General features: G+C 39.3%; 1 protein-coding gene across 4 annotated transcripts in view; it reads right to left on the bottom strand.

Annotated features, from left to right (window-relative positions):
- The window catches only part of SYT14 (synaptotagmin 14), a 245650-nt gene that overhangs the window by 124864 nt on the left and 95738 nt on the right, over window positions 1–25048 (bottom strand). For all 4 annotated transcript variants that reach the window (XM_051820526.3, XM_017347809.4, XM_051820522.3 and 1 more), the window contains one exon: window positions 21287–21502. In XM_051820526.3, coding sequence (XP_051676486.1) covers window positions 21287–21502 — 216 coding nt within the window. The remainder of the gene's footprint in view (window positions 1–21286; window positions 21503–25048) is intronic.

Genomic DNA, 25048 nt, shown 5'->3' with positions numbered 1-25048 from the left:
GAAGAAGTCAAACTATCCTTATTTACAGATGACATGATTCTATATATAGAGGATCCAAAAGACTTCATTAAGACATTATCAGAACTAATAAGAGTTTGGTAAAGTAACACGACATAAAACCAACACACAAAAATCAATACTCTTTATATACACAGACAATGCCACAGCGGAGAAAGAACTTCTAAGATCAATCCCATTCAGAATAGCTACCAAAAAAATCAAATACCTTCCAATTAACCTAGGATGTCAAAGATCTCTATGATGAGAATTATAAAACATTAAAGAAAGAAATAGAAGATACAGAAAAATGGAAAAATCTTCCATGTTCATGGATTGGAAGAATTAATATCATCAAAACATCCAATTTACTGATTCAATGTGATACCAATCAAAACACCAAGGACATTCTTCTCAGACATAGAAAAAATGATGCTGAAATTCATATGGAAACAGGTAACCCCAATAGCTAAAGCATTATTATACAACAAAAACAAAACCAGAGGTATCACAATACCAGATTTCAAGATATACTACTGGGCAGTTATAATCAAAACAGCCTGGTACTGGTACAAAAACAGACAGAACAGAATAGAAACACCAGAAATCAATCCAAGCACTTATAACCGACTTATCTTTGACAAAGGAGATAAAATCAATCCCTGGAGCAAAGACAGTTTGTTCAACAAGTGATGCTGGGAAAACTTGTCTCCACATGGAGAAGTATAAAGCAAGACCCCTACCTTACACCTTATATAAAAATCCACTCAAAATGGATCAGCCGGAGCCGTGGCTCACTAGGCTAATCCTCCGCCTTGCGGCGCCAGCACATCGGGTTCTAGTCCCGGTTGCCCCTCTTCCAGGCCAGCTCTCTGCTGTGGCCAGGGAGTGCAGTGGAGGATGGCCCAAGTGCTTGGGCCCTGCACCCCATGGGAGACCAGGAGAAGTACCTGGCTCCTGCCATCGGATCAGCGCGGTGCGCCGGCCGCGGCGGCCATTGGAGGGTGAACCAACGGCAAAGGAAGACCTTTCTCTCTCTCTCTCTCTCTCTCTCTCTCTCTCTCTCTCTGTCAACTCTGCCTGTCAAAACAAAACAAAACAAAACAAAACAAAAATGGATCAAAGATCTAAAGTTATGACCCAATACCATCAAATTAATCAAGAATAATGGAGAAATCCTGCAAGACACTGGCATATGCAAAGAGTTCTGGAATGACCTCAGAGGCACAAGCAATCAAAGCCAAAATTGACAAATGGGATTATCAAATTGAGACACTTCTGCAGTGCAAAAACAAAAACAAACAAACAAAAAAAACCCTCAACAAAGTGGAGAGGCAACCAACAGAATGAGAGAAATTATTTGCAAACTATGCAACTGAAAAGGGATTAAAACCAGAATATATAAAGAGATCAAGGGGGAAGCTATTGTAATCCATAAGCTGTACTTTGGAAATTTATGTTCATTAAATGAAATAAAATATAAACATTAAAAAAAAGAGATCAAGAAACTCCACAACAAAACAAACTACCCAGTTATTAAATAGGCAAATGACTTAAGCTTGAGAAAATTTTTTCAAAAAAAATTTTTTTTTCAGAGAGAGACTGAGAGTTCACATCTTCTGGTTCATTCCCCAAATACTCACAATAGCTATGGCTAAGCCAGTCCAGGTTTCTGAATGGCAAGAACCCATTACTTGAACCATCATTTCTGCTGTCCCCCGTAGGTGTTGGAGCCAGGAGTTAAACCCAGGCACTAGGATGTGGGACACAAATAACTACTAGCCTAAATGATCGTTCCAAGAATTTTAAATATGGTTAACAAAATATCCATGAATAGACAGGTTTAAGTTTTATTCTTTGATTTTTGGGCTTTCCTTTAACAGGACATGTATTTGTGCCCTGAGCAATCCTTTCAGTTAGCAGAAGTTACTACAGCAATAAATTTTTTCCAAATAAAACAGAGTCCTGGAAACCCCATTCCTATTCAGTTCTTTATTAATAGGTTTCCCAACTCCTTTAACTCTTGGCACCCATAGAAAATGTTTGAATAGCCCATTAGTCAGAATGGCTATTTTGGCTGAGTTGATGGAATTACTCAACATCTCAGGAACCTAAATGTAACTGAATTTTATGTTTTTTAATTAAAGATATATTTATTTGAAATGCAGAGTTACAGAGAAAGAGGGAAAGCCAGAGAGAGAGAGAGAGAGAGGGAGAGAGAGGCAGAGAGAGAGAGAGAGAGAGTGCCAGAGAGAGAGAGAGAGAGAGATATCTTCCATCTGCTGGTTCACTCCCCAAGTGGCCACAATGGCTGAGGCTGGGCCAGGCTGAAGCCAGGAACCAGGAGCTTCTTCTGAATCTCCCACGCTGAAGCACCTGGGCCATCTTTGTTGGTTTCTCAGGCCATTAGCAGGAAGCTGGATCAAAAGTGGAGCAGTCAGGTCTCCAACCAGCACCCACAGGGCATGCTGCTGTTGCAGGTGGTGGCTTTACACACTATGCCCCAACTAAATTTTCTAAGAAAATTTTTATCCTTATAAGGATATATCAAGCAAAATGAAAGGACTTTGCCAACATATTAAAATACCATTAGATTAATTTTTGATTCATATTCAGCCAGTTTCCAATATAATTTATTTTCTCAAAGGTAATGTCTCAAAAAGACAGTTCTACATCAAAATTGCTTAGATCAGAAATTCTTCAGAATTTTAAAATTAACATGAATAGCATCTCAATTTCTTTTTACCAAAGAAGGGTACATCAGTTAATATTCACCTCTTTGACATGAGTCAACAATCATTCAATATGGATGAAAGCAGGAGGAATATCTATAGCACCATAATGTCCAACCTGATAATTATATCTCAACCACCACTCTCACACACCTTCCCCACTGCACAATACAAGCGTGTATTCAGTTAGCTCTCTCTTCATTTTGCTCCTCAAAATTCAAATCCGCCCAAACACAGCTGGACATGATATGTCTTTCTAACACTGCCACCTAAACAATTAAGTCTATGCTTTCATTATAACTGCCTTCTACTACTACTTCTTTCCCTCTTTTCTAGCTTATACAATAGCTGAAGTGGAAACAAAGCATATTTGAATGATTCCTTCCCCATAGTAAGGCTCAATTTTAAGGCAAACCCCTTCTTAAAAAGTTCTATAATTTCAGAAGTGTTATTAAAAATTCTAGAGAACAAATACACAAACTTAGTTCAAATGCATAGGAAAGTTTATACCACATACCATGTGCACAATGGGAAACACAGGGGGAGCAAACCAGGATAATAGCAGAGGAGGAAATTCATCAATTTCTAATTATAGTCTTCACAATAAACTTTTTTCATAAGACACCAATAGAACTGACACATCTCTGTTCAAGTATTTTTTGTATATGGTGAATTACATTCTTTTCGTCTGTGATTTTTTTTTAAGTTTTTATTTATTAGAAAGGTAGAGTGACAAAAGGAGAAAGGGAAGGGGGTGAGAAGGTGGGGGAGGGAAAGAGAGAGAGAGAGAGTAGAATATGAATGAGAATGAATGAAGGCCGGCGCCGCGGCTCACTAGGCTAATCCTCCACCTTGTGGTGCTGGCACACTGGGTTCTAGTGCCGGTTGGGGTGCCGGATTCTGTCCCAGTTGCCCCTCTTCCAGGCCAGCTCTCTGCTGTGGCCAGGGAGTGCAGTGGAGGATGGCCCAAGTGCTTGGGCCCTGCACCCCATGGGAGACCAGGAGAAGTACCTGGCTCCTGCCATCGGATCAGCACAGTGCGCCGGCCACGGTGGCCATTGGAGGGTGAACCAACGGCAAAGGAAGACCTTTCTCTCTCTCTCTCTCTCTCTCTCTCTCTCACTGTCCACTCTGCCTGTCAAGAAAAAAAAAAAAGAGAGAGAGAGAGAAAGAATGAATGAAATCTCCCATCCATTGGTTTGCTTTCAAAATACCCACAACAACTAGGGCTGGGCCAGGGTGAAGCCAGGAGTCAACAACTCCATCTAGGCCTCCCACAAGGGTGGCAGGGGCCCAAGCACTTGGGCCACCACTCTTGACTTCCCAGGTGAATTAGCAGGAAACTGGATTTGAAACAGAGTACCTGCGCCTCAAACCAGCATTTCAATATAGGATGCAGGAGATCGAAGGTGCAGTTTAATCGGCTGGGCCATGACAGTAGCTCCTGTGTTTTTGTTTGTTTTTAAACTGAGTAGTAGAGTCAGATCATGAGAAAAATCAAAGTAGCAAGGATAAAGAGTCAATACCATACATGTACAATTATGATTTCAAGTTTCAATGCTCTGATTAACTAGGTTTTCCTCTCCTTCTCCCCTTTTATACTTCCTTTTTTGGGAAGACAATATATAATAATTTAGAAATTTCTAATGGCAAAGAATCTTCCTATTGGTAACAGAAGTAAACAGAGATAACCGGAGTGGAATAAACCTGATGAGGTGCTTATAGCAACCTAAGGGTAACAGATGGTTGTAGAAAGGTAACAAAGACATAGGAAGAATGCATAGAGATGCTGTTCACTCAACTACTTTTCCTAAGGCTGTCGTAGCGGCTGGTACGCCACTGAGATGCATCTGTGTTCATGTCATTTGGTTATGTTGCCATTATACCTGAGATAGACACAAAAAATGTCAGTGTGGATTATCTTTCATAAATTTTTTTTCAAAATTTTTATTTGTTTGGAGAGAAAGAAAGAAGAACATAAAGATAGGTATCTTTCATCTGCTCATTCACTACCCTAATGTCTGCAATGGCCTGGGCTGGGTCAGGTTAATGTTAGGAGCCAGAAACTCCATCCTGGTGTTCATGTCGGTGTCAGGAACCCAACTGCCTGAATGACTGGTGCTTCCCAAGGTAGAGATTAGCAGGAAGTGGAAATCATTGTGACAGGGGCCCAAGTACTTAGGCCATCTTCTGCTGATTTTCCAGGCACATTAGCAGGGAGATGGATTAGAAGTGGAGCAGTCATGACTTGAACAAGCACTCATGGAATGCCAGCAACAAATGCAGTGACTTAACCTATTGTGCCACAACACTGGTCCCAGTATTTAAAAATCTTGGTAGTTATTTTTTAAAAAAATCTAGATGTTAATATAAACATCATTATGCTGACAGATTAGAAATCTGAATAAGAAATAATTTCTAGAAAATATAGGATATATAATATGAATTGAAAATTAGAAACACAAAAATTATTTTAAAATTTACTTTAAAATAGTTTTTGAAAGGTAGAGTGACAGAAAAAGAGGGAGAGATAGAGAATGAAATAAATCTTCCATCCACGGTTTCACTCCCCAAATGACTGCCATGGCTGGGCCTGGGCCAAGCCAAGGCCAGAAATGTGAAACTCCACTTAGGTGACAGGACCCAAGCATCTGGACCATCTTCCACTGCTTTCCCAGGCACACTAGCAGGAAGCTCAACTAGAAGCCAAGCAGCCAGGATCCAAACTGGCACTCCAACATCTGATGCTGACGTAACAGGCAGCAACTTAACCTGCTGTGACACAACATCAGTCCCATCAAGTGGAAATCTCATATATGGTGGGGAACTACTGAAAGGCAGGCCTAAGACTTACAATTCAAGGGTGGCAATGAAGGTCCCCATGTACCAAGGATAAGGCAATTACAGATAATCTAGCATTTTCAGTTAATTCCAGTGACGTCCTTTTCTAGGACAAGGATAACAATCCGAGAAAACAGCAACAGGAGATCCTGTCCCCTGCCATGGCATCTTAGTGCTCCCACAGGGACAAACCTGCTGAACTTCCAGGCTCAGGCATTCCTGCTGGTTGCCCACTGCACACTCAAGATGCTAAGCACATGGCAACTGACAGCAGACAAGGAAAGAAAGGCTTCACTCCATTCTCCCTTAGAAAGTGTTCCCCAAAACCAGTACAGCAGCACTGTAAGGTTTACTGAAACAGCTATTATAGATCTTATTACAGATTCTTGCTTTCCACATATTCAGATATAGCTCCAGTAAAAAATAAATAAAAAGTTAAACAACAGGAAAATAATCTGAGGTATAGCTACCAATCTCCATCACTACTGATCCTATTGATCACTGTAAGATAACAAAGGAATATTATGAACACCACTATGTCCACAAACTTGATAACTCACATCAAAGGACTAATTCCTTGAAAGATATCACACACAAGGAGAAGTAATTTCCTGTATCTACTTAAGAAATTTAACCAAAATGAGTAACATTTGCAAAAAGAAAACACTAGGCCCAGACGGGTTCATCAGTGAATTCTTACAAACATTTAGGAAGAAGAAACAATGCCAATGTCAATTCTCTACAGTCTATTCCAGAAAACAGAATAACACAAACACTCCCTAACTAATTGTATGAAGCCAGTACTACCCTCAGGCCACGAACATAGGAAGGAATTCTAAGTACAGACCAGTATCTCTCACAAACAGAGATAAAGACCCCCAAGATACTCGCAAATTGAGTCCAACAATGTGCAAAAAGAATTGCCAGGCTGGGTCAATATTAGAAAACCAATGAATATAATTTACTACATCAGTGGGTTAAAGAAGAAAAAAAAAACACACGATGCTGTCAATAGATGGAGATAACATGCAGTCCTTAAAATTGCCTTCTTATACTGATTAAGATTAAATTACTGAACCAACTTCATATGCCTGGTTCCTAAATTTCTTGGGAAACTGCTTTTGTCAACAGCCTTTTCCTCATCCAATAGCTATGCACTGATATCTCTGAAATCCAAGGACAGATAAGGCTGGAGTTCATGACTAAGATCAGCACGCTTACACCAGTATTCTGCTGGTGTTTCTCACTAGTTTACCAAACACACTTAAACCTCAGTAGTACAAACAGTCATGACTCAACACACTCCTACTGGGCATTCCTGTGTCCCTAAGAAACTTCGCACCCTCTCTCAATATTCAATTTTGAAAGAATAGACATGTATCAACCCTAGGGAGCTGGAGTGATAGGAATAAGAGGAAAGGTTCAGGAGGTTATACATTTTTCAGTGACTTAAATAACTACATATTTCCATGATTTTAGTATTTCTGATTTCATTGTTTAAGTAATTTAAAAATCATTTCTTGAAAAGCAGAAAAGCTGAAATTCTTTTTTGGGGCATTCTTTAAGATTTTATTTATTTATTTGAGAGGTAGAATTACAGATAGAGAGAGGTCTTCCATCTGCTGGTTCACTCCCCAAATAGCCACAATGGACAGTTTGGTCTGGCCAGTCCAAAGCCAGCAGCCAGGAGCTTCTTCAAGGACTCCAAAAATCTGTCTTTATTCAAGTCTCACTTAACAGTTTATTTGTATAAACTACTAGGTGTGGAAACATTCAGCTCTGAGACTATGACGCAATAGAAGCCTTAAGAATACCCCAGAGGCTGGTGCTGCAGTGTAGTGGGCTAAGCTTCTGCCTGCAGCGCCAGCATTCCATTTGGGCACCAGGAAGTGACCCAGCTGCTCCTCTTCCAATCCAGCTCTCTTCTTATGGCCTGGGGAAGCAGTGGAAAATGGCCCAAGTCTACCCAAGTGGGAGACCTGGAAGAAGCTCCTGGCCTCAGTCTGGCCCAGCCCTGGCCATTACAGCCATTTGGGGAATGAACCAGCAGATAGAAGATCTCTCTCCTTGTCGTCTTCTCTCTCCTTCAAATAAATAAAATAAATCTTTAAAAAAGATTGTACTATCAAAATGAAAATATATTTAGGAATTAATTTAACCAAACTTTTCCAAAAGATATTAAAAGAATTAACACCATGTTATGGATTATAAGATTCAATGTTGATGTCTATTAATACCAAAAGCACTCTACTTAACACAGTCTACAAACTGCCAATTAAGATTTTTGCAAAAACAGAAAAACTCATCCTAAAACTCTATGAATCTCAAAGGGCCCCAATTATGAAAAAACAAAACTAGAAGATTCACACTTACTGATTTCAAAACATACTATAAAGCTACAGAAATCAAAACAGCGTGGTACTGAAATAAAGACAAGCATGTAGACCAATAGAACAGAGAATTCAAAAATAACCTCTTGCAGATACAAATATTGTCAAGTAATTTTTGACATGTGTGCAAGACCATTCAGTGGGTAAAAGTCTTTTTAACTAATGGGAAAGCTGGATATTCATGTGAAAAAGAGTGATGTTAAATTCTTACACCATTATGTAAAAATTAACTCAAAAGGGATCATGTCCTAAATGCAAAAACAAAAAAATAAAGCTCTGAGAAGAAAATAGTGATAAAGTTTCATTACACTGGATTTAGCAGACTTTTTGGGTTTGACACTAACAGCACAAACAACAAAAGAAAAAGAAATTGGACTTCATCAAAATTAAAGGGATACAAATTGGGAAGGAAGAACTCGAACTATCCCTTTTTGCAGATGATATGATTCTTTATTTAGGGGATCCAAAGAACTCTACTAAGAGACCATTGGAACACATAGAAGAGTTTGGCAAAGTAGCAGGATATAAAATCAATGCACAAAACTCAACAGCCTTTGTACACACAGGCAATGCCACAGCTGAGAAAGAACTTCTAAGATCAATCCCATTCACAATAGCTACAAAAACAATCAAATACCTTGGAATAAACTTAACCAAGGACGTTAAGGATCTCTACGATGAAAATTACAAAACCTTGAAGAAAGAAATAGAAGAGGATACCAAAAAATGGAAAAATCTTCCATGCTCATGGATTGGAAGAATCAATATCATCAAAATGTCCATTCTCCCAAAAGCAATTTACAGATTCAATGCAATACCAATCAAAATACCGAAGACCTTCTTCTCAGATCTGGAAAAAATGATGCTGAAATTCATATGGAGACACAGGAGACCTCGAATAGCTAAAGCAATCTTGTACAACAAAAATAAAGCTGGAGGCATCACAATACCAGATTTCAGGACATACTACAGGGCAGTTGTTATCAAAACAGCATGGTACTGGTACAGAAACAGATGGATAGACCAATGGAACAGAATTGAGACACCAGAAATCAATGCAAACATCTACAGCCAACTTATATTTGATCAAGGATCCCAAACCAATCCCTGGAGTAAGGACAGTCTATTCAATAAATGGTGCTGGGAAAATTGGATTTCCATGTGCAGAATCATGAAGCAAGACCCCTACCTATCACCTTACACAAAAATTCACTCAACGTGGATTAAAGACTTAAATCTACGACCCGACACCATCAAATTATTAGAGAACATTGGAGAAACCCTGCAAGATAGAGGTACCGGCAAAGACTTCCTAGAAAAGACTCCGGAAGCACAGGCAGTCAAAGCCAAAATTAACTATTGGGATTGCATCAAATTGAGAAGTTTCTGTACTTCAAAAGAAACGGTCAGGAAAATGAAGAGGCAACCGACAGAATGGGAAAAAGTATTTGCAAACTACGCAACAGATAAAGGGTTGATAACCAGAATCTACAAAGAAATCAAGAAACTCCACAACATCAAAACAAGCAACCCACTTAAGAGATGGGCCAAGGACCTCAACAGACATTTTTCAAAAGAGGAAATCCAAATGGCCAACAGACACATGAAAAAATGTTCACGATCACTAGCAATCAGGGAAATGCAAATCAAAATGACAATGAGGTTTCACCTCACCCTGGTGAAAATGGCTCACATTCAGAAATCTACCAACAATAGATGCTGGAGAGGATGTGGGGGAAAAGGGACACTAACCCACTGTTGGTGGGAATGCAGACTGGTTAAGTCACTATGGAAGTCAGTCTGGAGATTCCTCAGAAACCTGAATATAACCCTACCATACAACCCAGCCATCCCACTCCTTGGAATTTACCAAGGAAATTAAATTGGCAAACAAAAAAAGCTGTCTGCACCTTAATGTTTATTGCAGCTCAATTCACAACAGCTAAGACCTGGAACCAACCCAAATGCCCTTCAACAGTAGACTGGATAAAGAAATTATGGGACATGTACTCTATAGAATACTATACAGCAGTCAAAAACAATGAAATCCGGTCATTTGCAACAAAATGGAGGAATCTGGAAAACATTATGCTGAGTGAATTAAGCCAGTCCCAAAGGGACAGATATCATATGTTCTCCCTGATTGGCGACAACTAACTGAGCACCAAAAGGGAAACCTGTTGAAGTGAAATGGACACTATGAGAAACAGTGACTTGATCAGCTCTTGTCCTGTTGATGTACAATGTAATACTTTATCCATTTTAGTATTTTTTTTTGTTCTAGTACTATTGGTTGAACTCTGTAATTAACACAGAATTATTCTTAGGTGTTTAAATTTTAACTGAAAAGTGATCCCTGTTAAATATAAGAGTGGGAATAAGAGAGGGAGGAGATGTACAATTTGGGTCATGCTCAATCGGACTTGCCCCAAATGGTGGAGTTAGAAACGTGCCAGGGGATTTTAATCCAATCCCATCAAGGTGGCATGTATCTATGCCATCTTACTAGTTAAAGTGATCAATTTCAGTTCACAATTGATCACACTGATAGGTGTAAGAGTCAAAGGGATCACACAAACAAGACTAGTGTCTGCTAATACTAACTGATAGAATCAAAAAGGGAGAGAACGATCCATCATGGGAAGCGGGATACACAGCAGACTCATAGAATGGCAGTTGTCCTAAATAGCACTGTGGCCTCAGAATCAGCCCTTAAGGCATTCTGATATGGCTGAAGAGCCCATGAGAGTATTTCAGGCATGGAAACCCAAGACACCCTGGGAAAAAAAAAAAAAAAAGAAGAAGACCTAAATGAAAGATCCCAGTGGAAAGAACGGGGCCATCAAAGAAGGAGGTACCTTTCTCTGAAGGAAGGAGCAAACTTCCACTTTGGCTATGACCCTGTTGGAATAAGACTGAAGTCGGCGAACTCAAAAGGCTTCCATAGCCTTGGCAACTCATGACAAAGAGCCTAGGGAGATTACTGACGCCATAAACAAGAGTGTCAAATTGTTAAGTCAACAACAGGAGTCACTGTGTACTTACTCCTCATGTGGGATCTGTCCTTAATGTGTTGTCCAATGTGAAGTAATGCTATAACTAGTACTGAAAGAGTATTTTACACTTTGTGTTTGTGTGGGTGCAAACTGATGAAATCTTTACTTAATATATACTAGATTGATCTTCTGTAGATAAAGATAATTGAAAATGAATCTTGATGTGAATGGAATGAGAGAGGGAGTGGGAGATGGGAGGGGTGCGAGTGGGAGGGAAACTATGGGGGGTGGAAGCCATTGTAATCCATAAACTGTACTTTGGAAATTTATATTTACTAAATAAAAAAAATTTAAAAAATAAACATTTTGTTTATCAAAAGGTAACATCAATGAAATACTAACACAACCTACAGAAAGGAAGAATAGATCTACAAATCATGGATCTCATAGGGATTAAAATCTAGAGGACATAGAGAATACCTAAAATTCAACAAAAAAGAAAAACAACTCAGTTCAGAAATGTGTAAAGGGGGATGAGCATTTGGTGCAGCTGTTAAGACACTGCTTGTGATGCCCACATCCCATAGTAGAGCATCTAGGTTTACATCCCAGCTCCAGTTCAGATTCTAGCTTCCTGCTAATGCAAACCTTGGGTGCAACAGGAAATGACCCAAGTACTCAGGTCCTTGCTACCAACGTTGGAGGCCCAGATTGAGTTCCAGGTTTCCAGGTTCTGTCTGGCCCAGCCCTGGCTATTGCCAGCCTGTGGAGGGGGTAAAGTGGCAGGTCTTTCTCTCTCTCTGACTGTGGGGAGCAACTCGGACTAGACTAAGTTACTGGAATTAAGACTTATTCTATGCATCTGCTCTCCCACAATATGGGGCTGGGAGAGGAGTAAACAACTTCTACACAGCTGCCTCTCTTTGGAGGAGAGCAGCGTGCTCGGCGTGTGGGTAGCAGAGTTGGGATTGGTGGAAGAGGACTATAAAGGAGGAGAAAGACAACATGCACCAGGAACATCCGAATAACATCTGAGCAGCCCCCGAGAGAGCCGGCCAGCGGTGTGCCGCTCCCCCGCGGAAGTGGGGAAAGTGGCAGGGGGAACCGCCCTTCCACAGAGGTGGAAGGACGGCAGCCAACCAGGGAAGAACCAGCAGCAAACCCGGGAAGGGCCGAACAGACAAAAGAACAGCGCAGGGTCCTGTGTCATTCCTCCGCGAAGAGGGGGAGCGACATCTGACCTCTAAATAAAAAGGGGGGGGGGTAAAGGAATTCAACAGACATTTCAATGGCTAATAAAGCATATGAAAAGATGCTCAACTTATCGAATCATTAGGTAAATACAAATTAAACTACAGTGAGATATCACCTCACAGCCATTAAGATGGCTATTTTGAAAAAAAAGTGAGGGGAGAACAGGTTGGTTGTGTGGGTTGCCTTCATCCCTTATCACAATGCTTGGTTCAAGTCCAAGCTACTATGCTTCTAATCCAGCTTCCTGTTAACATGCACCCTGGGAAGCAGCAGCAGCTGACTAAAGGACTTAGATGCCTGCCACCTACAGGGGAGGCCCTGCTAGAGTTCTGGGCTCCTGGCTTCAGCCTGGCCCTGGCCCAGGCCCAGCTTCTGTAGGCATTTGGGGAATATATCAATGGATGGAAGATCTCTGTGTCCATCTGTCTCTCAGTGTCTCTTTCAAATAAATGAAAATAAATTTTTAAAAACTTGCCCATATTTTAAAAACATATACACACAATAAAGAAAACTTCAGAAGAGATGTGTTTAGGCCAGTGCTGCGGCTCACTAGGCTAATCCTCCGCCTGGGGCACCAGTACCCAGGGTTCTAGCCCCGGTTGGGGTGCTGGATTCTGTCCCAGTTGCTCCTCTTCCAGTCAAGCTCTCTGCTGTGGCCGAGGAGGGCAGTGGAGGGTGGCCCAAGTGCTTGGGCCCTGCAACCGCAAGGGAGACCAGGGGGAAGCACCTGGCTCCTGGCTTCGGATCGGTGCAGAGCGCCAGCTGTAGCGGCCATTTGGGGGGTGAACCAACGGAAAGGAAGACCTGTCTGTCTCTCTCACTGTCTAACTCTACCTGTCAAAAAAAAAAAAAAAAAAAAAAGAAGAGATGTGTTCGTGACAGAGAATATAAAAACAAAGAAAAGTTTACCAGCAATCTAAACCATATAATGAATTTAATTACATAATTCTATTTTTTTCTATTTTATTCACCAAATATTTTTATGTCAAAGAATTCTAAGTTACTAAACTTCCTTATATCAAAGAAGTCTGGAAAACAGAATTTTTATTCATGTCCTTACACAAAAGACTAGGGGTGAGGGCAGAGTGCATTGTGGCTTGGTAAGGTAACCTGCCACCTACAAGGCCCGCAGCCTATATCAGAGTGCCAGTTCCAGTCCCCACCACAAATGAAGCTCCAGGCTTCAGCCCTGGGTTTTGTGGCCACTGGGGGAATGAAACAGCAATGGAAAATCAATTTCTCTCTCCCCCTTTCTAACTCGCTCCCCCAATCCCACCCCCTGCTTCAAATAAATAAGTCAATCTTTAAAAGAAAATACAAAGAAATGAAATTGTGGAAAGGGCTGCTATTGTGGCACAGCAGGTTAAAGCTGCTGTTTTAATGCCAGCATCCAATATTAGAGCAGTGGTTTGAGTCCTGGCTGCTCTGCTTCTGATTCAGCTTCCTGCTAATGCACCTGGCAGGGCAGGGGAAGATGGCCCAACTATTTGGGTCCTTGCCACCCAAGTGCAAGACCCAGATGGAGTTCCTGGCTCCTGGTTTTGGCCTGGCTCAGTCCCAGCCATTGTGGTCACTTGGGAAATGAACCATCAGATGGGAGATCTCTATCTCTCCTTTCCCCTCTCTGCTACTCTGCCTGTCAAATAAATCTTAAAGTGGAAATTAGCAGAACAATCTTTATAAAGCAGTTAAAATATACATAGAGAAAATTAAACAAAATAATTTATTTCTCAAGTATTAAGCTATTTTAAAAGTAAAATTTAAATAAAGGAAATAAAGAAATTCTTTAGTAGCTCTAGTTTTAAAATAACATGAAATTAGTAGCATGAAGTTTCCAACACAGCCATAAAGGAAGGGATTGACTGGTGTTATGTAAACATGGCCTCTATACCCTCAGATATAGGTGATGATGGAAATTGTTTTCAGATAATGTTTTAAATTAACTTGCCCCAAAATAACATTATATAATTTTAATAATACACTTTTCCACAATATATAAATACAGCTTGGTCATGTCTATGTTGAGCTAAGAATAAAAAGCCATGAATAATATAAAGAAATTCTGATAATTTCACACTAAATTTTATTCTGCATAAAATTATCTTAAAGATTTTTTTATTTAACATAAAAATAGAAAGCATTAACCAACATAATTGGAATTTCAAAGTTTGGTTTAGCTTACCAGTTTATACAAGATACCCATAAATCATACTTCATTTTGATCCTCTTAAAATAAGAGGTTTATCAGAAAATGTCTTTAGTTTTAAGAATGACCCAGTAAAAATTAAATTGAATAAAAGGAATTTGATAAATTATTTTACTATTTTTCCTGGAACAATTTCTTATAGACATGATCCCTTTTTGTAGTTCCAAACAAACTGAAGATTAATATGGCCACCTAGAGGAGAAAATGTGATCAACAAATATGCCATCATATTTTCTTATTTTTTCTAGAATATCTGGATTTCAGGTTTATAAAAAATAAACAGCTTTAAAGGACCTAAGTAAAAGGGATCATCATGAATAGAACAGTGATAACCTAGTAACAGCAGCCAAACATCTATCTTGCAGTACACTTGACAAGTACAGTTTTTATCATTTGATGTGACATTGTTACACATTATTTAATTGATCTATAATCTCTTTTCACTTAAGTAAAATGGAACTAATCTTATATACCATAATGAAGTGCAATGAATAGTAAGACTTATATGACAATGTGCACAGGAGCTCAAGGAGTGAGGCACACAGAAGAACTCAATTATAGGCAGCTGGTCCAAAGTTCTCCTGCATATGGGAACCCTGGTCCCTTCCCAGGGCCTCCCTAACCCTTTCTACTCTTACATATTTGTTTCCAACACTGGCTGCTCCAACGTTCTCTAGTGGAATTAATTAGGTATTGAGATACCTACTAAAGATTCCTTATAATCAATAGTGAAGTAATATCACATCACGTAAAAAGTGAACACTTCAAAATATTTTCCCTTCTATCTTGCAATGCTCTTTAGTTACTTAAACTCCCAAGACTCACTTCTTTGAGGAACCTTTAGAAACTTGGATGATGGTATTTGCAGACTAAGGGGTCAGAGCAGTGAGGGCAAGTGCAACCCACTGGGCTCATGCCTTTACTTGACCTTAGGGAAATGAACAACTGTCCCCGTGATCCCTGTGCCCTCAGGTGATCAGACATCCAGTGAGCAGTGTTTCTGCAGAGGAAGCTGCACAGAGGTGCAACCACCTGGGGGGATGCAAATGTATACTGGAAGCAAATCCTTCTCTTTCCAAACACACAACAGAGCAAGGTCACTATTGGTGGTTGGGAGGAAGAAGGTGAGCCTCTGGTGAAAACCCCTTCAACTATGTCTCTTTCTTGACTCTGAAGGTTGATAAGAAGAGAGTGAGTGAGCAGGTAGTAAGAAGTTGCGATTAGCAACTATTTTCTTACCACTTACTCTTTCCTTAACAGCATTCAACCCAACTTCTTTATTTATTACTCTATTCTACCAAAACTTCAATTCAAAGTTACTGCTTGAGGTTGGTGCTGTGGCACAGCAGATTAAGCCACTATATGGCATGGCTAGCATTGCATTTGGGTGCGTTCGAGTCCTGGCTGCTCTGTTTCAGATCCTAATGGCCTGGGAAAACAATGGAAAATGGCCCAAGTGCTTGGGCCCCTGCATCCAATGTGGGAGACCTGAAAGAAACTTTTGGCACCTGGCCTAGCCCCAGTCATTGTGGTCATCTGGGGAGAGAACTTGTGGATGGAAGCTCTCTCTCTCTTCTCTCTGTGTCTAACTCTACCTTTCAAATATATAAATAAATCTTTGTAAAAAAGACAAAGAAAAAGAAAACAAAGTAAGTAAGCTATTGACCACCGTCTATTGGACCACAGAGCTTGTTTTGAACTCCTATCCTTCCCAACATCTCCACTCTCCTTCCCTAGCTGATGAAATATGTCATTCTCCTCATTGCCTTCTTTATCTTTCACTGTCTCTTCTGTTTCTTTAAAGGACATCCTGATTGTCCTGTCAAAGAAGATAATTCTCTGAGCTTTTCTCTCCATACACTCTCCTTCATCAATTTAATCTACTCCATGGAATACTCAAAGTATACATAATTGGAAAGTTTCTCCCCCTAACTCCATCCATGATCACAGTTTCAATTAGTAACTACTTCCAAGTCCTGAAATAGCCTGCTGCATTTCCCATGTAAAATCACTGACCACTGTCCTTTATCTGCAGGTTATGTCCCAGGACCTCCAGGGAAGCCTCAAACCACATATAGTACTGATCTCTATAAAGACTAAGTAGTCTCCTCTGCATACCTACCTATCATACACTTTAATTCATAAATCAGGCACACTGAGAGATTAACAGTGGTGAGGCCAATGTCGGTTGCACAGCAGGTTAAGACACCTCCTGCCACATGAGCACTGGTTTGAGTTCTCGCCACTCCACTTCCAATTCAGCTCCCTGCTAATGGACATGGGAAAAGCAGAAGATGCCCAAGTACATGGGCCCCTGCCACCAATATGGGAGACCAGGATGGAGATACAGGCTCCTGATTTTGTTCAGGCCCAGCCCAAGCCATTGCTGCCATTTGGGGAGTGAACCAGTGGATGGAAGCACTCTCTCTCTCTCTCTTCTCTCCCTCCCTCTCTCCCTCTCTGCTCTCTCTGGAACTTTGCCTTTCAAAGAAATAAAATAAAGCTTTTTTAAAAAGATTAACAATGGTAACCAATAATAAAAATAAAACAATGGTAACATATTACAATAAAAGTTATATGAATGTTGTCTCCCTTTCTCTCTCAAATACCTTCTTATTGTTCTTTCACTTTTTGACTTAAAAAGGGCTCCTGATGGTCTCTCTGGCACATATGAAGTACAAGCATACTGCTTCACTGCTTTGGAGTCACAAGTATCATAGGGGAACCTGAACACAATTCTTGTTCTTCTCCTACTCCTTACTCAACCTGTTTTAGGCTTTGGTCTTCCAACAGACAATAACTACAACACACAAACTACTTTCTCAACCTGTTGTTATTTTACATGATCACTTGGTCCTCTCTCCATCCTAAGTTACTATGGCAGCATTTTAACATGACTATCTATCTTACTCACCCAGATATTCCAAAGGCACATCAAATTCAACATTATGAAAACGAAATTACCTTACCTCTTTGATGCTCTCTTAATTAGCTATCGTGATTCTTCATTCACCACATACTTTCATCATTCACGAAGAGACAAAGAAGCCATCCCTAAATCTACATATTCTTCAATCTTAAATTAATTGCTAATGAGGATCTTATTACTATCTAACCTGTTCTTCCCATACCTCCTACTTCCATTTCTTTTATAATAGCTAAATGATGTTTCTTAAAACATTGATCTGAAAGTGCCACACTCTTCTGCTTAAAAATCTCCCAGGGCTCTCCATTTTCTATTAAAACAATATCTAACTCCTCAGCACTGCATTCATTCTTACTACCTAGCCCTTCTCCAAATATAGATCCTAAGTGCACCAAAACATACTTCCCTTTGCTTCTATGAGTTCATGCACACACCAGTTCATTGTCTGTTGACACAGTCCTCATTCCAGTACGGTTTCACCTATTCTGTGAAGGCTCCATATCCGCACCTCCTAAACAAAGCCTCAGTCACATCCTTCACTGTACTTCCACAGTACTTCATGCACACAACACACAGATCTCTTGGTATATTACATGTAGATTCACTGGTCTTCATCCTCCAGTCTGGGAGTTCTTGAGAAATGAACTTGCTTTATTCATCTTTGTGTCCATAGTATCTAGTATAGTGCATAGCACATTAAAAGCTTTCATCAAACGTCTGAAATAATGTAATTTCATGTATCTGAATATCTGAAATCAATCTGCTCTATGGTTTATCAAATTATCTGGGGTATAAATCTGTAGAAAAGTATAGGAGGGGTTCTTGGCCAGCACCACGGCTCACTTGGCTAATCCTCTGCCTGTGGTGCCGGCACCCCAGGTTCTAAACCTGGTTGGGGCGCCGGATTCTCTCCTGGTTGCCCCTCTTCCAGTCCAGCTCTCTGCTGTGGCCCGGGAAGGCAGTGGAGGATGGCCCAGGTCCTTGGGCCCTGCACCCCATGGAAGACCAGGATAAGTACCTGGCTCCTGGCTTTCTGGCTTCAGATTGGTTCAGCACGCCGGCCGTGGCAGCCATTTGGGGGGTGAACCAATGGAAGGAAGACCTTTCTCTCTGTCTCTTTCTCACTAACTCTGTCAAAAAAAAAAAAAAAAAAAAAAAAAAAAGATGGGTCCTAAACATATGGTAAAATTAAATGAGAAGGTGATTCTAGGAAACGTGTACCAGTTCCAGAGGGTAGGTCAGGGCATAAATACGTGAGAAGAGCCACCAAGGTCTTCTCTCTCCTTACTGCTTTTCCTATTGACTATATAGCCAAGCTAGAATAATTGGACTATGGGAAGAATGAATCAAGACATCAGAGGGGTGTGGGTTGAATAAAGGGGAGAAAGGGCTAAGTAAGGAAACAAAAAAATCCTAAACTGCACCTACAGAAGTGGAAGTATCTAGGTTCACAGACTACAAACTCTGGGCTTTCTTACAATTATCATCACCAACATTGCTTTCACTACCTCCACCTTCAACTACATTGACTGACTACATACACACTAGGTACCGGACACAAAAAACTATACCATATACATAATTTCATTTTCATGAAAACGGCCAGGTTATTGTTCACATTTTGGAAACAATGAAATAAATCTAAAAAGAATTAACTATACCAAAGTTTCATAGTGAATATGTTAAGAGAAACAGCCAGACACACACTCAAGACTTACCCTTTACAGTAGAGCTAGAAACGTGCCAGGGGACTCCAAATCCCATTAAGTTGGCATGTACCAATGCCATCTTCCTAGTTAAAGTGATCAGTTTAAGTTCATGATTGACCATAAAGATAGGATTAAGTGTCAAAGGGATCCCATAAATAAGACCAGTGTCCGCTAATAATAATTGATAGAATTAAAAAGGAGAGAACGATCCATCATGGGAAGCAGGATACACAGCAGACTCATAGAATGGCAAATGTCCTAAACAGCACTCTGGCCTCAGAATCAGCCCTTAAGGCATTTAAATCTGGCTAAAAAGCTATGAGAGTATTTCAAGCATGGAAAGCCAAGACACTATGGCAAAAAATGACCTAAATGAAAAGATCTCTGTGAGTGAGATCCCAGTGGAAAAAACAGGCCATCAAAGAAGGAGGTACCTTTATCTGAAGGGAGGAGAGTAACTTCCACTTTTATTATGGCCTTGTCTAAATAAGGTCAGAGTTTGTGAACTCAAGAGGCTTCCACAGCCTTGACAACTCATGACAAGAGCCTCGGGTGATTATTGACATCGTAAATAAGGGTGCCAATTGTTAAATCAACAACAGGAGTCACTGTGCACTTACCCTCCATGTAGGATCTCTGTCCTTAATATGTTGTACTATGCTATTTAATGGTAAAACTAGTATTCAAACAGTACTATATTTACTTTGTGTGTCTGTGTGGGTGCAAACTGTTGAAATCTTTACTTAGTATATACTAAGCTGATCTTCTGTATATAAAGATAATCAAAAATGAATCTTAATGAAGAATGGGATGGGAGAGGGAGTAAGAGATGGGATGGTTTGTGGGTGGGAGGGTGGTTATGGGGGGGAAACTGCTATAATCCAAAAGTTGTACTTTCTAAATTTATTGTTTTCCTAAAAAAAAAAAGGTAAAATAAATAAATAAATAAATAAACACACATACACACACACACACACACACACACAGCCAGAATGTCAGTGGGGATTAGGTTCCAAGATCCACTTTTTCTGTTCTATAATTAATGTGCCAGAGGCATATACAGGTTGGGGACCGTCTGTGCTAGTTATCTTGGGAAGCACATGTTTGGTTTTAACCAAGTACCAAGAGGTATTTTGAGGGTACAGTCCCTGTCTAATCTTTCCTATTTATTCGTTGCATCTCATAATGAGCCTTTTGTAAAGTAATCAATATTTTGGTGAATTAATATCATACCTGTATACTAGCAGAAATAAAAGTGAGGTATACTAATCTTTAGTGTGCATGAAGCCAAATATAAAAATTGATTTGGTCCCTTTAACAGGTGCATGTGCTGGGAGTAAGATTTAAAGTCATCAGAAGTAACAGACTCTAAAACACAAATCACAGATACAAAATCAAGAATAATTTGTATGTACATAATAAAAACAGTATCTATGATATACTATTCTTTTCTTCATATCTGAGTATAAACAATTACTTTGAGTACTCATTCTACTGAGCAAGTAAATGATTCATTTGTATGTGAAAATTAAGATAATTAATGGTAAAACCTTTTAAATTTGTTATAGAAAATGTAAAAACATGTAAGGGTAGACTTGAATCTTTTACACAGGTTGTGTTCTAATGTCAATATCAACACATGAAGCCAAATTAGAGACAAAATAATTCCTGAAATCACTAAAATCCTTGAAAACCTCTTCAGCTGCTTCATAGTAAATATATTACCAGCTCTCAACGAATCCGTCTAAGTTTTTCCTTATGCATGGAACAGAACGTCATTTTTTTTCCTGTTGTTTGTCATGTGAAGCATTTGGCTGATGTTTGGGGACCATATTGAATGAAAAAAGCATTCATTTACACACTGGAATTATATTCAACACCGTGAGACACTTAGACTCTTATCAGCTCCTTTAACACGTGTTTAGGAAATTCATGTGAGAAAACAGGAGATTCATATCTTGCATCTCACGCTGCCAGGTATGTGTTCATTACAGAATGAGAGCTACAATTATCACATTATTTAAATTATTTTGTGTCTTGCTTTTAAGTGTTTTGGTATTGGTTTTGATGTTTGGCTTCAGCCCAAAGACTTGGATTTGTATAACATATATTCCAAAAAATGTGAATATTCTGTATGTGCTCTCATTTACTATGTAACCAAAGAGGCCTAAAACTTTAGACACAAATAACCTAATACTATGGTGTCATCTCAAAGAAGAAAGTAGTCTATCTTACCTTCCTCTATTGATGCTTCACTACTGTAGCCATCATACTCTGCAGACAGAGGACTGTATTTCTGTCTTGTTTCCCAAGCATAGTTCTTTTGTCTAGAATCTGCCAGTGGCAGTCGAGAATTGTGTGTTCTGGATAAGGCCTCATGATATTTACCCAGAGCTTCATCTTCACTTTCAGAGGATGAACCATGTTCATCTTTGTCCATGTAGGAATTATCTATTTGGAATGACAGGGAGAACAAATGATCATTTTAACACAATAAAGCATAACATGTTTGCTAAATTATAATTCAAGAAAGTAACAAATTTACATACACAATTGTATTTATACTTACAAAAAACCCATATATATATAATATATATACACACGCACACACCAAAAAAGGACATATATATGCACACAGTATATATATACACATATATATTTACTCACACATCTATAATATAATCTGAATTTTTAGCTTTAGAGAAATATAATTTTTTCATAAAAAGCATAAGTTCTTTTTATGTTTTAATAGAAAAAAGTTTTAAAAAATAGAAAAAAGTTAATATTTTAATTATATAAATGTTAGCCACAGGGATTTTTCAACCTAAAAGAGTATTTGTTGCCATTTTGCATAAAATTTTTTAAAGCATCAGTAACACACAAATGAAGCTGTAAGTATTGCCAATACAGATGGAACTACTTCAAGTAATTCATGTTAGAAGACACATTTTTGATTCTCACTTTGGCTAAAATTTTCAAAACTGGCAATGCTCAGTGCTAGCAGAGGAACAGAGAAATGGGCAGATATAATTATTGGTGGAATTAGAATTAGTACAACTTTTCTAGAGAGCTCTTCAGCAAAACATATCAAGCTTTTACATCTGTTTATCTCTGATCCTTCTCCAGGAATTTGCCAATTTCATTTCTTTTTTAAAAATATCTATTTATTTATTTACTTGAAAGGCAGAATTACAGAGAGGAAGTAGAGACACAGAAAGAGAGATCTCCCATTGGTTCACTCCCCCAAATGGCTGCAATGGTGTGCCATAACACCAGCCCCTATTTCTAAGAATTCAACCTTGGGCACTGGCACTGTGGCCTGGTGAGTTAAGCTTCTGCCTGTGATCCTGGCATCCCATATGAGCTCTGATTCGAGTCCCAGATGTTCTACTTCCAATCCAGCTCCCTGGTAAAGCACCTGGGAAGGCAACAATGATGGCCCAAGTATCTGGGCCCTGGTCACTCAAGTGGGAGAGGTGTACAGAGTTCCAGGGTCCTGGCTTCACCCTGGTCCAGTCCTGATTGTTGCAGACATTTAGGGAGTGAACCAGTGGATAGAAGATCAATCTCTCTCTCTTCCCCAGTCTCTTTGTGACTCTCAAATAAATATATAAATCTTAAAAAATTCAACCTTAGAAAATAACAGGTCAGCAAAGATGCATGTTTGAGAAAATTCATTACACTGTGTTAAAGGCAAAAGAAAATCAAAGTACAGAATCAAAGTGTCCATCAATGGGCCTTGGTTAAGTAAACTGTGATGTATTTATGCAATGATATACTATGCAGTTATTAGGAGGTGACTTACAAGTACTCACAGGGAAAGAACAATCACAACATTGTGCAAAGAGAAAAGAAAAGGTTATGATATAGAAGATGTTATTATATTCCCATTTAAAATACACACACACAAATGCCCACATGCAATATATACAAACACATACACACAGCACTTGTATATGCAGGCACATAAAAGCGTCTGAAAGGATTATGTACCAAACTGTTAACACATATTACCCGTGAAAGATGGGACTACTAGCAAAACTTTACTTAAATCTGTCTAAATTTCAAATGAAACTTTAAGGAAGTGCAAATTTTATGTAATTTTAAAAAGCACTAGTTATCACTATTTTAGAGATTTATTTACACCAAGATGCAACTTCTTTAGGATTATAAAACAGCTCTAGAAAGGTAAAGAGATCACAGTAGTTAAAAATCATCAGTTCAACATGGCTGTTTTCCCCTTTCTGCTCAGTGAAGACCATCTGTTGTGAAGGAATTAAGGTTGGAATTTGGACAGAGGGCACACAGGAAGTAATTCTAAGTACAGGAATGGAACCAAATGTTTATAAGTTAGAAGTAAAGTAGCTTTGATGTCATCTAGTCTAAGTCTCACTTCTTAATTCAGTAAAATAAAGCCATTAAAGAGTCATGCTATGACCGTCACTTTCCGCACTTCCCAACATGTTGCCAATAATCACATTTGGTTATTTAAAGTAATCAACACTAAATAAAGTTCAAAATCCAAGCCCCCATGCTACTAACTGCTTTTCAAGTGCTCAATAGCCACATGTGGCTAGTGGGTATAATACAGGTCAATGCAGATAGGTAGAACTCTTCCATAATTGCCTAAGTTCTACTAGGTAGTGCTGAGATTACAGGAGAGCTGGTCTACAATCAAGGCCTTCTAATCCCAGTTCAGAACTGTCAGCCCTGTCTAAGACACCACGATAGTAGTTTTAAGGCAGTAGGAATGCTCTGAGCCCCTTGAAGAGAGTAATAATTATCTAATCAAAGTTCACCTGCTACAGGTGTTACCTAAAGTTGCCCCCCACATTCAGAAATAGAGAAGAGGGGCAGGCATTTAGCCTAAAAGTTAATACTGTTGTTACGATGCCCATGTCTCATACTGTAGTGCCACTGTTCAATTGCTGGCTCTGGCTCTTAACCCTAGCTTCCTTCAAATGCAGATCCTGGGAGACATCAGCTAACGGCTTGAAAAACTGGAATCCTGCCATCTGTGTGGGAGAAATTCCTGGCTCCAGTCATGGCCCAACGGTGGCCACTGTAGAGTGAACCAGAAGATGGGATCACTATCTTTCAAATAAATAATTTTTTTAAAAAGAAGAAAGAAATGGAGAAGAAAACTCTTGCTCCTCTTTCTATACCTTATAACCACTATGTCAGAACCCAGAACAGAGAACAGAGAGACTAGTAGTATTACAGTTCAGCCAAATAAAGGGTTAATCTATGGATCAAAGACTTTCAAAATTATGTCTGAAACAAAGCATGCTCAAGTTCAGTATTGATTCTATTCTAGAGTACTTGAGAGATACTTGATTTCCCTAAGTATCAAGAGATACTTGATTTCTATCTACAATAGAGAAAGAGAAAGAGAAAGAGAAAGAGAAAGAGAAAGAGAAAGAGAAAGAGAAAGAGAAAGAGATAGAGATAGAGATAGAGATAGAGATAGAGATAGAGATAGAGATAGAGATAGAGATAGATATATAGAGAGAAACTTTCCATTGGCTGATTCATTCCCCAAATGTCTGCTACAGCCCTGGCCTGGACTGGTCAAAGCCAGGAGCTAGGAACTCAATTGAGGTCTCCCACATGGGTAGAAGGGACTCAACTGTTTCAGCCATCACTTGCTACCTTCCCAGGTGCACATTTGCAGGGAGCCAGAATGAAGAACAGAGCTGGGACTGAAACTCAGGCACACTACTATGGTATGTAGTGGTCCCACACAATGGCTTAACCTCTGTGTCAAACACCTGCCCCAACCCCCTGCCAATAAGTTTCTTAACAAACAAATCAAAACAAAATCTAGAATCTTACCTTGTAATGTATTTATCACTATTGCCCATTCTACTGTTTTTGTGAAAATAATGTGAACTATTTTACTTTATTTTATTTCAGTTTTGTTATTTCAAGTAATAAGGCTACCTGAACTAAATAAGAACTATCAAAAACTGCTGAAACTGACATTCAAAAAACTAT

The sequence above is a fragment of the Oryctolagus cuniculus genome, chromosome 13 (assembly GCF_051225735.1).
Source record: "Oryctolagus cuniculus isolate XC-2025 breed Fujian yellow rabbit chromosome 13, ASM5122573v1, whole genome shotgun sequence".
Taxonomy (NCBI): Eukaryota; Metazoa; Chordata; class Mammalia; order Lagomorpha; family Leporidae; genus Oryctolagus; species Oryctolagus cuniculus.
This window is presented reverse-complemented; position numbering and strand designations above follow the sequence as displayed.